Source organism: Mauremys reevesii, linkage group 4 (assembly GCF_016161935.1).
Source record: "Mauremys reevesii isolate NIE-2019 linkage group 4, ASM1616193v1, whole genome shotgun sequence".
Lineage (NCBI taxonomy): Eukaryota > Metazoa > Chordata > Testudines > Geoemydidae > Mauremys > Mauremys reevesii.
The window spans coordinates 119,386,472-119,400,006 of record NC_052626.1 but is presented as its reverse complement, the minus strand read 5'-3'; the positions used below and the strand labels follow the sequence as shown (position 1 = coordinate 119,400,006).

Sequence of the window (13,535 nt, the reverse complement as noted above, 5' to 3'; positions counted from 1 at the left end):
AAGATAGATGTCCCCTCCATTGCTCCCCTTTGGGAAACACAGTGTTAATTTAGACGAATCTGATAAGACTCAGACGTGGAGTGGCTGATCTCCACTCACATTCTCCACAGTTCCAGCCCCTGTTGCTTATTGAAAGAAATGACTCAATATCCCAGTTTCATGTTTTATTAACATGAACAAATAAAACCAAGAACATACATCGCTAAGGCTAAATGACTATAAATACTACACAGCTAACGAAGGGTTAAACAAGCTAATGCGGTCTTGGGATGCATTAGGCGAGGTATTTCTAGTAGAGATAAGGAGGTGCTAGTCCCGTTATACAAGGCATTGGTGAGACCTCATTTGGAGTGCAGTTTTGGTCTCCCATGTTTAAGAAGGATGAATTCAAGCTGGAATGGGTACAAAGAAGGGCCACTAGAATGATCCGAGGAATGGAAAGCCTGTCATATGAAAGGAGACTTGAGGAGCTCGGTTTGTTTTCCTTAACCAAAAGAAGGTTGAGAGGAGATACGATTGCTCTCTTTAAATATATCAGAGGGATAAATACCAGGGAGGGAGAGGAATTATTTCAGCTCAGTACTAATGTGGACATAAGAACAAATGGATATAAATTGGCAGTCGGGAAGTTTAGGCTTGAAATTAGACGAAGGTTTCTAACCATCAGGAGAGTGAAATTCTGGAACAGCCTACCAAGGGAAACAGTGGGGGCGAAGGACCTCTCTGGCTTTAAGATTAAGCTTGATAAGTTTATGGAGGGAATGGTTTGATAGGATAACGTGATTTAGTCAATAACGTGCCACCACTGGTAATTAGTACCGAGGGTCAATGTTGGGATATTGAAAGTCTTTTTCCTGAGTGTCTGGCTGGAGAGTCTTGCCCGCATGCTCGGGGTTCAGCTGATCGCCCTATTTGGGGTCGGGAAGGAATTTTCCTCCAGGGTAGATTGGCAGTGGCCCTGGAGGTTTTTCGCCTTCCTCCGCAGCATGGGGCAGGGGTCGCTTGCTGAAGGATTATCTGCTACTTGAAGTCTTTAAATCAGGATTTGGGGACTTCAACAGCTGAGTCAAGGGAGAGAATTATTTCAGGAATGGGTGGGTCAGCTTTTGTGGCCTGCATCTTGCGGGAGGTCAGACTAGATGATCATAATGGTCCCTTCTGATCTTAAGTTCTATGATTCTATGAAACAATACAGTGATAAAGTTCAGGTCAAATCAGTAAATCAATGAGTTAACTAGGATATTGCGTTGGAATCAAGTCGTCAATTTAGTCAAACCATCAGATGAATACAGCAGAAAATCAACCCTTATAAATCCTAGAACAGCAACCCAAGGAGGCAGGTGCATATTTAGTGGTGTCAAAACCCCAATCAGAGGTTTTCACCCAGGCAGTGCATCCCAGATTTAGCCAGCTGAACATTTCAATACCGAAACCAAATTATTGCTTATATTTAGCCCACAGCCTCAAAGTGAATTAGTTTTCTCCTTAGATTTCACTATTGCATCACTAATACTAGAAAAAGGAAAATAAATGGTAAGATTACGAGGGGTTGGATCTCTGCAGCTCTTCAGCTTTGGAGTCACATGGAGCAAGACCTGTAGCTGCAGTTGAGGAACCAGGTACTGGCATAGCTGGCCCAGCACTTCGGGCTAGCAGTCTTTTCAGGTACAGGAGACTAGTGAAGGCTGCACAGCCTGTCACTGTTGTGCTTCATTCCCCAGAGAGGATCAGTCCTGGGATCCTGGAAGTCAGTCTCTCTTAGATGACTTACATAAGAACACAAGACAGGTCATACTAGGTCAAACCAATGGGCCATCTAGCCCAGTGTGCTGCCTGAGAGTGACCAGTGCCAGATGCTTCAGAGAGAATGAACAGAACACGCTTGTTGATTTGAAAGCTGAAGGACTCCCACCCTTACCTTATACTTTATTATTGTAGATTCCAGCTTACCCCACCTCCGGCGAGGTCTCTGGGCAAATCAGGTGTGAACTAATCCTTCGATACAGACATGTCCCACTCTACATGAAGTGAGGCAGAGTTTGGGCCAACGTCAGTTTGGAATAGCCTGACTTAACCCGGCAGTTTTCTCAAAGTATCTGCTGTCGTGAACCCCAAAGGTATCAAACATGAAAGAAACAAAGGCCAGTTATGGGGAGGTTTCCATGGCCAGGCCTGAGGGTTAAACAGCTGGCCTCCTCAAAAGGAAAAAGGGTCTCAGCACCCATAAAAATAACTGGTTGCAAAAATCAATCATCATGCATCCATCACCATTTTAAATTCTGACCTCTCCTGCCCGATGTGTCTTTGTTTAGCAAACAAGCAAATTGGGGAACTCTGTGGCTGTTACCCTCTAACTCAGTAGAAGGTTACACATCTTGACTCAAGCAATTTTCCTCTTCACAGAATACTTATTTTAAAGTTTATCAAAATAAATTCCATTTGAAAGAGAAATAATTACAGTCTACACTGGAGCTCTATTTTCATACATGCTATTTCTCTCACATGTTCCCCCGCTCTAATTCCTTTGGAGTGAGGTTTTACTTTTCAGGATTAGCCACCATTTCCAATATAGTAGGAGGGGCAGGGAGAGAACTAGAAGAAAATCTGAATTATATAGTAACACTGAAAGTTATCACATAATCAGCCTCTTACTTTACACTAATTAACTTCATGTTTAAGTTCATTGTCACTGGTAACAACTTATTCAAAGATTACAAAATATAAACCTATAGGGCAGTTTTCTCTTAATTCCCATTTCCACCATTGAGTTTTGTGTGAAGTCACATTCTACAATAACCTAGGAGCCTTCCATTTATGAGAGTTCATTTCGCCCTGGGTCTTCTCCCATAAGTGTAGGTGGAAGGGCTCTCACGCTACGTGGGAAGGCTGCATCATGAGAAAAAATACCTGTGTTCTATTATCACATTTTCTAATCTTTCAGAGTAGCAGCAGGTGGAGAAGTGATACAAATGCATTTAAGACTTAATAGCAAAACTAAGGGTACGTCTTCACTACCCGCCATATCGGCGGTTTAGCAATCGATCCCCAAATGCGCTCATGTCGACTCCGTAACTCCACCAACGCTAACGGCAGTAGCGTAGTCGACATGGGGAGCCGCGGACATCGAGCCCGCGCCGTGAGGACGGTAAGTAATTTGATATAAGATACTTCGACTTCAGCTACGTTATTCACGTAGATGAAGTTGCGTATCTTATATCGATTTTCCCCCGTAGTGTAGACCTGCCCTAAGAGACCAAACCACAGAGTCAGGACTCAGCATTTATGTATCCTGCAGTCTGAACTTGGAATCTGATACATTCCCTCATTGGCTACCATCATTTGCCCAGCATGGAACTGCTTCTTGTCCAAAAAGGCAGCCAGATTGGGACCCATAGGCATGGATTGGCTCTGAAGCAATCAGATGTTTCTCTCTGTGCTTCATGAAACTTTGGATCCAAATGGTAAAAGACAGTTGTTCCCAATTTAATAATGGCATCATTTAGGAGTGAGACCAATGCCACTTAACTAGGGAGCAGCATTCTAAAAATAGTTTACCTGGGCCATCCATCTCTGGGGCAAAAAATCAACCACTAGTACATGCGATTTCTACCTGAGTCCTTGTCAAATGTTTGACTTTTCTTGGAGTAATTTTACACTTCTCTGGTGTAGAATTCTTCACCAAGCACACAAAAGATCAGTAGCAATAGTGAAGTATAACACCCCCCCCCCCATATGCCCTTTATTTCTTTAATCTGGTGGCACAGATTTAAATTAGGGACTAAATTCAGGTGTGGCTTAGAATCCTTGTAAAACACCAAATGTCAGGTATCTATGGAAAATAGGTCTCTTTCTGCAGCTATATCACATTCAACACGGATTTCATTTTCTACATATTTGCAGCATTGCCCAGGGGTGACTGAACAAAAACATCACTTCCATTTTCCCCTTCCCTACCTAGGTAGGAATTGCATTTCCCAAATAATAGGCAACCCGCACCTGATTAGGAAGGAGATCTCTTCACGAGCAACCTCCTGCAGGGCCTGGGCCACAACTGCTTTGGGGGCCAAATGCATGGGTATCTTATAGTCTCATAGACTTTAAAGTCAGAAGGGACCATTATGATCATCTAGTCTGACCTCCTGCACAATGCAGGCCACAGAATCTCACCCACCCACTCCTGTAACAACCCCCTAACCTTAGTTCCAAGTCATTTACCAGGGAATTTTCTTCACAGCCCTTTAGAAAAAATATTGACCTTCCCAACTGAACAACAGAGGGGTTGGGATGGTGATAGGGAAGCCCTCTGACTTACCATAGCTTCTTCTGTTGTTAGAGAGGGTGAAGTGAGATTTTCCCCTATCCCTGCCCTGTTCATAGAATATCAGGGTTAGAAGGGACCTCAGGAGGTCATCTAGTTCAACCCCCCTGCTCAAAGCAGGACCAATCCCAGCTTTTGGCCCCAAATCCCTAAATAGTCCCCTCAAGGACTGAGCTCACAACCCTAGGTTTAGCAGGCCAATGCTCAAACCACTGAGCTATCCCTCCCAGTTCCTTCTCTTTGTTGTAGTTCAATATATTTTAAGTGAGAAAAGTGGTAGTAACAATTTGCTCTCCAGCACAACCTGAAGCAACATCAGAGCAAATGGGAACGAAACAATTTGTTGATGACTAACAATTGCTTTGAAATGGGGGAACAGTATAACTGTGATGCTCAGGGTTTGTTTAGACTAGGAAAAGTGATGGACTTTAGGTCAGGTCAAGGGGAAAGCTAATGCCAACCACTGCACCTGGGCTGCAGCTGCACTACAACTATAATTGTCTTTTTACACCAAGATCACTAACTTGAGCAGCCAACGCCATGTACAGCCCTAGTGGATGGAAGGCCCAGGTAGTTTTTGCCTCAGTGTAGCTTGTTGGGATCAAACCTCTCTTCCCCACCTGGAGCTGAAGAACATTCCTAGCTGGAGGGACACACACTCCTACGACTCAAAAGGAAAAGAGTTGATAGAAAAGATCACAGGATTGACCCCAAAGAAGGGTGAGCTGCAAAAGGCAGAAGCAGGCAACTCATCTGCAGGAGCTGAGAGACCACGGTGAAGATGGTGTGAAGATCACTTTGTGGGGAATTAACAAATGTGATTTAAAAAAAAAAAATCTTTGGCCAACCCTAGTCAAGGCATTTATTACAGTTCTCTCTCATGTGAATTTTCTGAGGTCTAATAAGGCTTGAGCTCTGACTGAAGCTTTTTCCCACACTCAGAGCACGTGTAGGGTCTCTCCACCATGGATTCTCTGATGTGTGAAAAGCTTTGAGTTATAACTGAAGCTTTTTCCACACGCAGAGCATGTGTAGGGTGTCTCTCCCATGTGGATTTTCTGATGTCTAATAAGGCTTGAGCTCTGATTGAAGGTTTTCCTAGGCCTGGTCTACACTACGAGTTTATTTCGAATATAGCAGCGTTAAACCAAATTAACGCTGCACCCGTCCACACAATGAAACCCTTTATTTTGGTATAAAGGGCTCTTAATATCGATATCTGCACTCCTCCCCGACAAGGGGAGTAGCGCTGAAATCGGTATTGCCATTTCGAATTAGGGTTAGTGTGGCTGCAATTTGACGGTATTGGCCTCCGGGAGCTATCCCACAGTGCACCATTGTGACCGCTCTGGACAGCAATCTGAACTCGGATGCACTGGCTAGGTAGACAGGAAAAGCCCCAGGAACTTTTGAATTTAATTTCCTGTTTGCCCAGCGTGGAGCGCTGATCAGCTCAGGTGACCATTCAGTCCCAGAATCAAAAAAAGACCTCCAGCATGGACCGTACGGGAGATACTGAATCTGATCTCTGTATGGGGAGATGAACCTATTCTACCAGAACTCCGTTCCAATAGACGAAATGCCAAAACATTTGAAAAAATCTCCAAGGCTATGATGGACAGAGGCCACAACAGGGACTCGGCACAATGCTGCGTGAAACTTAAGGAGCTGAGACAAGCGTACCAGAAAGCCAAAGAATGAAATGGACACTCACGGAGGGAGGGGCGACTGATAACTGTAGCTATCCCACAGTTCCTGCACTTTCTGAAAACCATTTGAATTCTTGGCTGAGCTCCCAAAGCCTGAAGGGTCAAAAACATTGTTGTGGGTGGTTCAGAGTATATGTCATCAGCCCCCCCACCTTCCCTCTGTGAAACCAAAGGGAAAAAAATGTTTCCCGCCTTTTTTCAATGTCACTGTATGTCTACTGGATGCTGCTGGCAGACGCGGTGCTGCAGCGCTACACAGCAGCATCCCCTTCCCTTCCCTTCTCTTGCAGACAGTGCAGTATGACTGATCTCCGTCATCATCGTCCCATGACTTCTCCTGGCCGGCCTCGGTGAGGTCGGCTGGGGGCGCCTGGGCAAAAATGAGAATGACTCCCCAGGTCATTCTCTTCCTTAAGTTTTGTCTCCTGGAGATTCACTCCTGCCTGGAATATCATAGCAGCTGGAGGCTGCCCTCCCCTCCCCCCTTTGATCTCTGCTTGCAGAGGCAATAAAGTCAGTGTTGTTTCAAATTCATGCATTCTTTATTACTTCATCACACAAATGGGGGGATAACTGCCACGGTAGCCCAGGAGGAGTGGGGGAGGAGGGAAGCAATGGGTGGCGGTGTTGCAGGGGCACCCCCTAGAATGGCATGCAGCTCATCATTTCTGTGGGATGTCTGGGGCTCTGACCCGGAGTGGCTGTTTGCCTCTCTGGTTCTTTAGTAGGCTTGCCTGATATTCTAGGCAGGACTGACTCTCCCTTTAGACAAAACTTGAAGAAGAGAATGACCTGGGGAGTCATTCCCATTTTTGTCCATGCGCCCCCGGCCGACCTCACCGAGGCCGGGCAGGAGCACCCATGACAGCAGCAGATGGTACAGTATGATTGGTAACTGTCATTGTCAACTTGCAAGGCAGCAGACGGTACAGTAGAGCTGGTAACCCTCTTTGCTAATTTGCAAAAGGCAAGGGGATGATGCTGTGTAGCGCTGCAGTACCGCATCTGTTAGCAACATCCAGTAGACATACGGTGACAGTGAAAAAAGGCTGAACAGGCTCCATGGTTGCCGTGCTATGGCGTCTGCCTGGGCAATCCAGGGAAAAGGGTGTGAAATAATTGTCTGCCATTGCTTTCACGGAGGGAGGATTGTCTGATGACATTTACCGAGAATCACCTGCGACACTGTTTTTGCCCCATCATTCATTGGTATCTCAACCCAGAATTCCAATGGGCAGAGGAGACTATGGGAACTATGGGATAGCTACCCACATTGCAACGCTCCAGAAATCGACGCTAGCCTCGGTACATGGACGCACACCGCCGAATTAATGTGCTTAGTGTGGCCACGTGCACTCGACTTTATACAATGTTTCCAAAAATCGGTCTCCGTAAAATTGGAATAATCCAGTAGTGTAGACATACCCCTACACTCAGCTAATCCTTAGGGCATCTCCCATGTGGATTTTCTGATGTTTAATAAGGTTTGAGCTCTGATTGAAGCTTTTCCCACACTCGGAACATGTGTAGGGTCTCTCTCCTGTGTGGATTCTCTGATGTGCAATCAGGGTAGAGTTCTGATTGAAGCTTTCCCTGCACTCCGAGCATATGTAGGGCTTCTCTCCTGTGTGGATTCTCTGATGTGAGATGAGGGCTGAACAATGAATGAAGCGTTTTCCACACTCAGAGCATCCATAAGGTTTCTCACCTGTGTGGATTCTCTGATGTGTGGTAAGGGCTGAGCTATAACTGAAGCGTTTTCCGCACTCAGAGCATGCGTAGGGTTTCTCTCCTGTGTGGATTCTACAATGTGAGATAAGTTGTGAGTGCTGACTAAAGCTTTTCCCACACTCAGAGCATGTGAAGGGCATCTCTCCTGTGTGGATTCTATGATGTTTGATAAGGTTTGAGCTCTGATTGAAGCTTTTCCCACACTCAGAGCACGTGTAGGGCTTCTCTCCTGTGTGGATCCGCTGATGTGAGGTGAGGGTTGAATTATCAATGAAGCGTTTCCCACACTCAGAGCATCCATATGGTTTTTCACCTGTGTGGATTCTCCTATGTGTGATAAGGTTTGAGCTCCGATTGAAGCTTTTCCCACACTCAGTGCACGTGTAGGGCGTCTCTCCTGTGTGGATTCTCTGATGTGTGATCAGGGCAGAGCTCTGATTGAAGCTTTTCCCGCACTCAGGGCACGTGTAGGGCGTCTCTCCTGTGTGGATTCTCTGATGTGAGATGAGGGCTGAACGATGAATGAAGCGTTTCCCACACTCAGAGCATCCATAAGGTTTCTCACCCGTGTGGATTTTCCTATGTGTGATAAGGTTTGAGCTCCGATTGAAGCTCTTCCCGCACTCAGAGCACGTGTAGGGTCTCTCTCCTGTGTGGATTCTACGATGTGTGATGAGGGCTGAGTGCCGACTAAAACTTTTCCCACACTCCAAGCATGTGTAGGGCGTCTCTCCTGTGTGGATTCGCTGATGTGAAACGAGGGCTGAACTATCACTGAAGCGTTTCCCACACACAGAGCATCCATGAGGTTTCTCACCCGTGTGGATTCTCTGATGTGAGATGAGGGCTGAATGATGAATGAAGTGTTTCCCACACTCAGAGCATCCATGAGGTTTCTCACCTGTGTGGATTCTCCTATGTTTGATAAGGTTTGAGCTCTGATTGAAGCTTTTCCCGCATTCAGCGCATGTGTAGGGCATCTCTCCTGTGTGGATTCTATGATGTGTGATAAGGTGAGAGTGCTGATTAAAGCTTTTCCCGCACTCAGAGCATGTGTAGGGCGTCTCTCCTGTGTGGATTCGCTGATGTGAGATGAGGGTTGAGCTATCAATGAAGCGTTTCCCACACTCAGAGCATTCATAAGGTTTCTCGCCCGTGTGGATTGTCTGATGTGCGGTAAGGTGTGGCCTCTGACTGAAGTGTTTCCCACACTCAGAGCATCCATAAGGTTTCTCACCTGTGTGGATTCTCCGATGTGTGATCAGGGCAGAGCTCCGATTGAAGCTTTTCCTGCACTCAGAGCACGTGTAGGGTTTCTCTCCAGTGTGGGTTCTCCAATGTGTGAGAAGGGTTGAGCTCCGATTGAAGCTTTTCCCACACTTATGGCATCTGTAGCGTGTCTCTTCCAGGTTGATTCTCTTGCGTGTAATAAGGTCTGAGTGGCTACTGAAGTTTTCCTCTGGCCTGTGCTGAGTCTCACAGTCTTTTGCTTTTTCTGAGAGTGCACAACTCCCGGAAACATTCCCTTTGGATCTTCCTGATAATGTTCCATGTGGTTCTACTTGCTCAGCATCTTCCTGCTGGGCTTTCTCCTCCTCATTCTCACTCGCCATCCCATCACCTGATGGGAGATAGAGAGAATCCAGACATAGGTCACTCCCTATGCCGGAGAGAAAGGAATCTCAGAGAGAGGAATGGAAAAGGGATGAACAAACCAAAATATGTGCAGGAGAGATCAAACCTATCAGGATCTGATTTTTCCCAAACCCTTCCCCAGAGGAGAGAGGAAGGGATCAGTTCTGGTCTGTATCTCATGAGATCATTCAGGAGAAAGCGAGATTGGGGAGGGACCTGCTTCCAGTTGTCAGTCAGAATAGGTAGGAAGCCATGAGTGACATCTGCCATAATGGTTCCACATCTGCAGAGAACAATCCTGAACTTGGAGAGCTCACAAGGTCTTTGTAGGGCATCCCAAATGTTTCCTGTATTCACAGACAGTTTTTGAGTTGGTTTAACCAATTCCTCACCGTAGTGAGGCCAAGTGGCCTCCCTCTGAACGGGAGAGCGAGGGACCACTACACTCCCCTTGGTGGGCGGAGCCTAGCCTGCCCCGCTCCCTTGCCGGAAATGCCGGGGCTAGGCCGGAAGTATAAGAGGCAGGCCCTGCAGCCCAGTTGGGGCAGAATCCCCGGAGGAGAAGGACACTCCAGCTGGGTGTAAGTTCCCCAGGAGGGGAACTTACACCTGGCTGTCCCATAGCCACAGAAGTGGGAGATCCCGACAAGGACTAGCCCAGACCACTGGCCACAGTGTACCGCAAGAAGCCTGAGGAGCCCTGGAAGAGAGAGGTACCAAACCCCGGGGAGGCAGGAAGTGGCCCAGGGGCAGCCACGGAGCAGCCAGCTGTGGAGCTGGGTGTAGCTCTGTTTGCATGTTGCGGCTGGATACCCGCCGACGCAGGAGCAGCCAATCCTGCCTCTGCCAGGGCCCTGGGCTGGGACGTGGTGGAGTAGGGTGGGCTCACGTCCCCCTGCCACCCCACCCTGGGGTAGCCGACTTTTTACACTGTGCAGGGAAGCTCCTGATCTGGAGAAGGAGCCTCCCTTACCAGCTCCCTTATAGACTGTTGCTTTGCTGGCTGCCTGAGCCCCGCCCAGGCTAAAGCCAGCCTTAAGTCAAGCTGGCAGCTTGAGCCTCCCCAAGCCCAGGCTAAAGCCCGGCTGTGACTTTGTGGGGCTGGGAACGAGAGGACCTGGGGGGCCTTGCTCCACCTTGGGTGGAGACAGGGGCCCTAGACTGTCCTGCAGCTTCGTGCCTGGGCCAAACAAGCTCAAAGGCAACTAGACCGAGTGGCCTCCCTCCGAGCGGGAGAGTGAGGAACCACTACTCTCACCTGTACAGGTAGCTCTCGGGAGCACTTCTTTCTCAGAGCCCTGGAGGTGTGGGACCCACGGCTCTTCCCCTCCTTCCAACCACGAGGTCACATTCAGTTTGGAAACTGGAAACTCTACTCCAGGCAAAGAAAAGAAGGGAGGTCAGTGGAGTTTGTGGGATACTTGTCACAGGGAATAGTCCATGGCTTTAAGCCCAGCTCATTTTTAAGCAGTAACATCCCAAGGCCATCTATTCATTACCGTAGTGCCTATGGACCAATTAACAGTGGGTCCCCATTGTGTTAGGCAAAGTACAAACCCAGAATAGTAGCTGGCCCATGCCCTGAAGAATTTACAATCTAAATAGACAAGACAGACACAGAATGGGGGAAGGGGTAGAACCCACTGTTAGAATAGAGATATTCAGGCTGCCTGTACAGGCCTAGACTTTAAGAACTTAGGTGTATTTTTATCACTTAGCTAGTGACAGGGGTATAAAACAAAGAATCAAAATCCCAGTCTGCCTGTGTCTGGGCCTTCTCTCCCTAAGAGAGTCTGAGCCCTTGTTCATAGGCTAAGGCCTTTGGCTAAGCAGCAGGAGCAGCCACAAGCTGGGAAGCGAACGGTCACATCCTCACCTCCCAAACCCGTCACACTGAAGTAAGGTGGGGTTGGGCTGTTAGGAAGACGATCCTGTCCCAATAGTGCCCATCACCACCAGATAAAGAAACAGATCTTAAGAGAGCATCCGGTCTGGCAAGAAATCCCTTCTCAATGGTTGTGGTTGTGAAACCCTCATTTCTGTAGGTTTTATCTTTATGGCCCCCACTTTTCTATTGTCAATCTGTCTCGTTCTCTAATTGTTTCTGTCTGCTGTACAATTAATTTTGCTGGGTGTAAGTTAATTAGCGTAGTGGAATATAATTGGCTAGAGAATTATGTTACAATATGTTAGAATTGGTTAGTTAAATTTCAGTAAAATGATTGGTTACGGTATAGCTGAGAATATTACTGTATAAACTGGGGTCAGACAGGAGGGGGAAAGGAAATTGGAATCATGTTTGTTAAGGGGGTGAGACAGGGAACAGGGACACAGGCAAGGCTCTGCGGCATCAGAGCTGGGAAGGGGGATGCTGCGTAAACGCTCTGCGGCGTCAGAGCTGGGAAGGGGGACGCTGGGGAACAGACTCTATCGCCATATAGAGATAAGCCTGACTAGTGTGAAGGGCTTCGGAATCTGCTTGCTTGGACACTATCCCCAGTAAACATCACTTTGTCTGCGCTTCAGACTTCTGATCCTTTGCTGCTTGCTGTCTGCATGACAAGAACCATGAAAGTGGGCTGGGGAAGGGAAAGCCCTCTAACAAAACTGACATGACCTGATAACCAAGAGGTAAGCCTTTAAGGAAGGCTTTAATACACTTTGGAACGGATTAGGGATTCCCACGAATACTGATGAGGGGGCAATGGTAAATACACATTTAGATCCTTTTCTTGTTTTATATCTTTTCCCCATAAGGCTTAACCTCTGGAGCACTGTCATGGATCCACAGGATCTGTGCAATACCCTGGCTTTTAAACAGTCCTTGGGAGGTGCCCCTTGAGTGCGCTAGACCCCCACTCTTCCACAAGGATAGGCTATGTAGCTTCAACACCTATGACTGAGCCTCTGGCTTCAACACTCCTATTTCAATCTGTGAGCTCTGCCCAGCAGGTCCAGCTGAACGACACTCCTGTGCAGAAACAGTTCCTCACTCATGCTTCGATGCACCTCAGCAAGTTCTTGCTGTGGCACTGGGCAGACTTTTAAAACAGAGCAGGGTTTATTAGGCAACTGAAACACAGCATTGGAAAGTCCTTAGATTAGCACAGAGATGCAAAGAAGACAATATAGTCCATACTGGCCAATGCCCTTGAGCCATGCTGCTGCAGAAAACAGTTTGGTTTCCTTTCACTGTGCCTGTCCATTTGTCTTCACTCCAGTAGAGCTCCCTGCATCTGCAAACCCAGTTCTTCCTGCTCCCAAAAACATAACGAGTCCATAAATGCTTCACACTTAGCCAAGCTGAGATCCTCCCATGGACAGGTGACAATTATTCCCTTGTCTCAGTCACGTATTCCACTGATGTAGGTTGGCCCCAGCCAGTCTTAATGACCCACCCATTCATATCACCCCATGACAGCTACGTGACAAAACACCTCATGTCTCCTGCTCTTTCTAATCATAGCAATACCAATCACAGAGGGAAACTGAGGTGTGTATTGGCATCATAGAAGTATCGCCAAAATTCCCACCTCTATCACACACACACACTGCTCACACTCCTTGGAGAGACAGCAAAGCACAGGAACTGGAGGTTAGTCAGTGAACACAGTGTAGGAGAAGCTGCAATCCTCAAACCTGGTCAAAAAGGAGAGGCATGTGGGTCCCTACCCACAGAGAGGGGCTGGCTAGAGGCCTGATACACGAGAGGCCATTCCTTGAGCACCCCATGGAGGCAGGTCAGAGGCTTAGCTGTCCCAGAACTGTGATATTGCAAAAGCACATTCTGGGGAATTAGGAAATCTAGTGATTCAGGTGTAATGGGAGGGAGAATTAAACTCCCCCAGTGTGTGGAGAAGGCTGGGGAATTAAACACTGAAATTCAGGAGCAACAGCCTCTAATTCTTCCGGAAAAGGAGAATGTAAGAAACAAGAACTGGGCCACGCAACCTCAGGAGGGACTGGCTCGAAGATCCCAGGACCCCGGAGGGAAGACAGCTTGTGGCTGCTGCAGATGGGGAGTGAGGGGCCAAGAGTCTCTCCAAACTCTCACCCCTGTTGACACCGACCTGATCTTTGACCTAGTCTCACGTCTCATGGGCAATTTTATACTCGCTAGAGATAAAATGTCATTATCAGAA

At 47.4% G+C, this 13,535-nt stretch overlaps 1 protein-coding gene across 1 annotated transcript in view; it reads right to left on the bottom strand.

The window, feature by feature from the left end:
* LOC120404793 (zinc finger protein 850-like) overlaps nucleotides 1-9,071 on the bottom strand; it is a gene marked incomplete at its 5' end in the record, with an annotated part of 508,632 nt that extends 499,561 nt beyond the window's left edge. Inside the window, 2 exons of the mRNA XM_039537789.1 lie at nucleotides 7,488-8,491; nucleotides 8,576-9,071. Of these exons, the coding sequence (XP_039393723.1) occupies nucleotides 7,488-8,491; nucleotides 8,576-9,071 (1,500 nt within the window). The remainder of the gene's footprint in view (nucleotides 1-7,487; nucleotides 8,492-8,575) is intronic.
* Nucleotides 9,072-13,535: the final 4,464 nt, after the last annotated feature.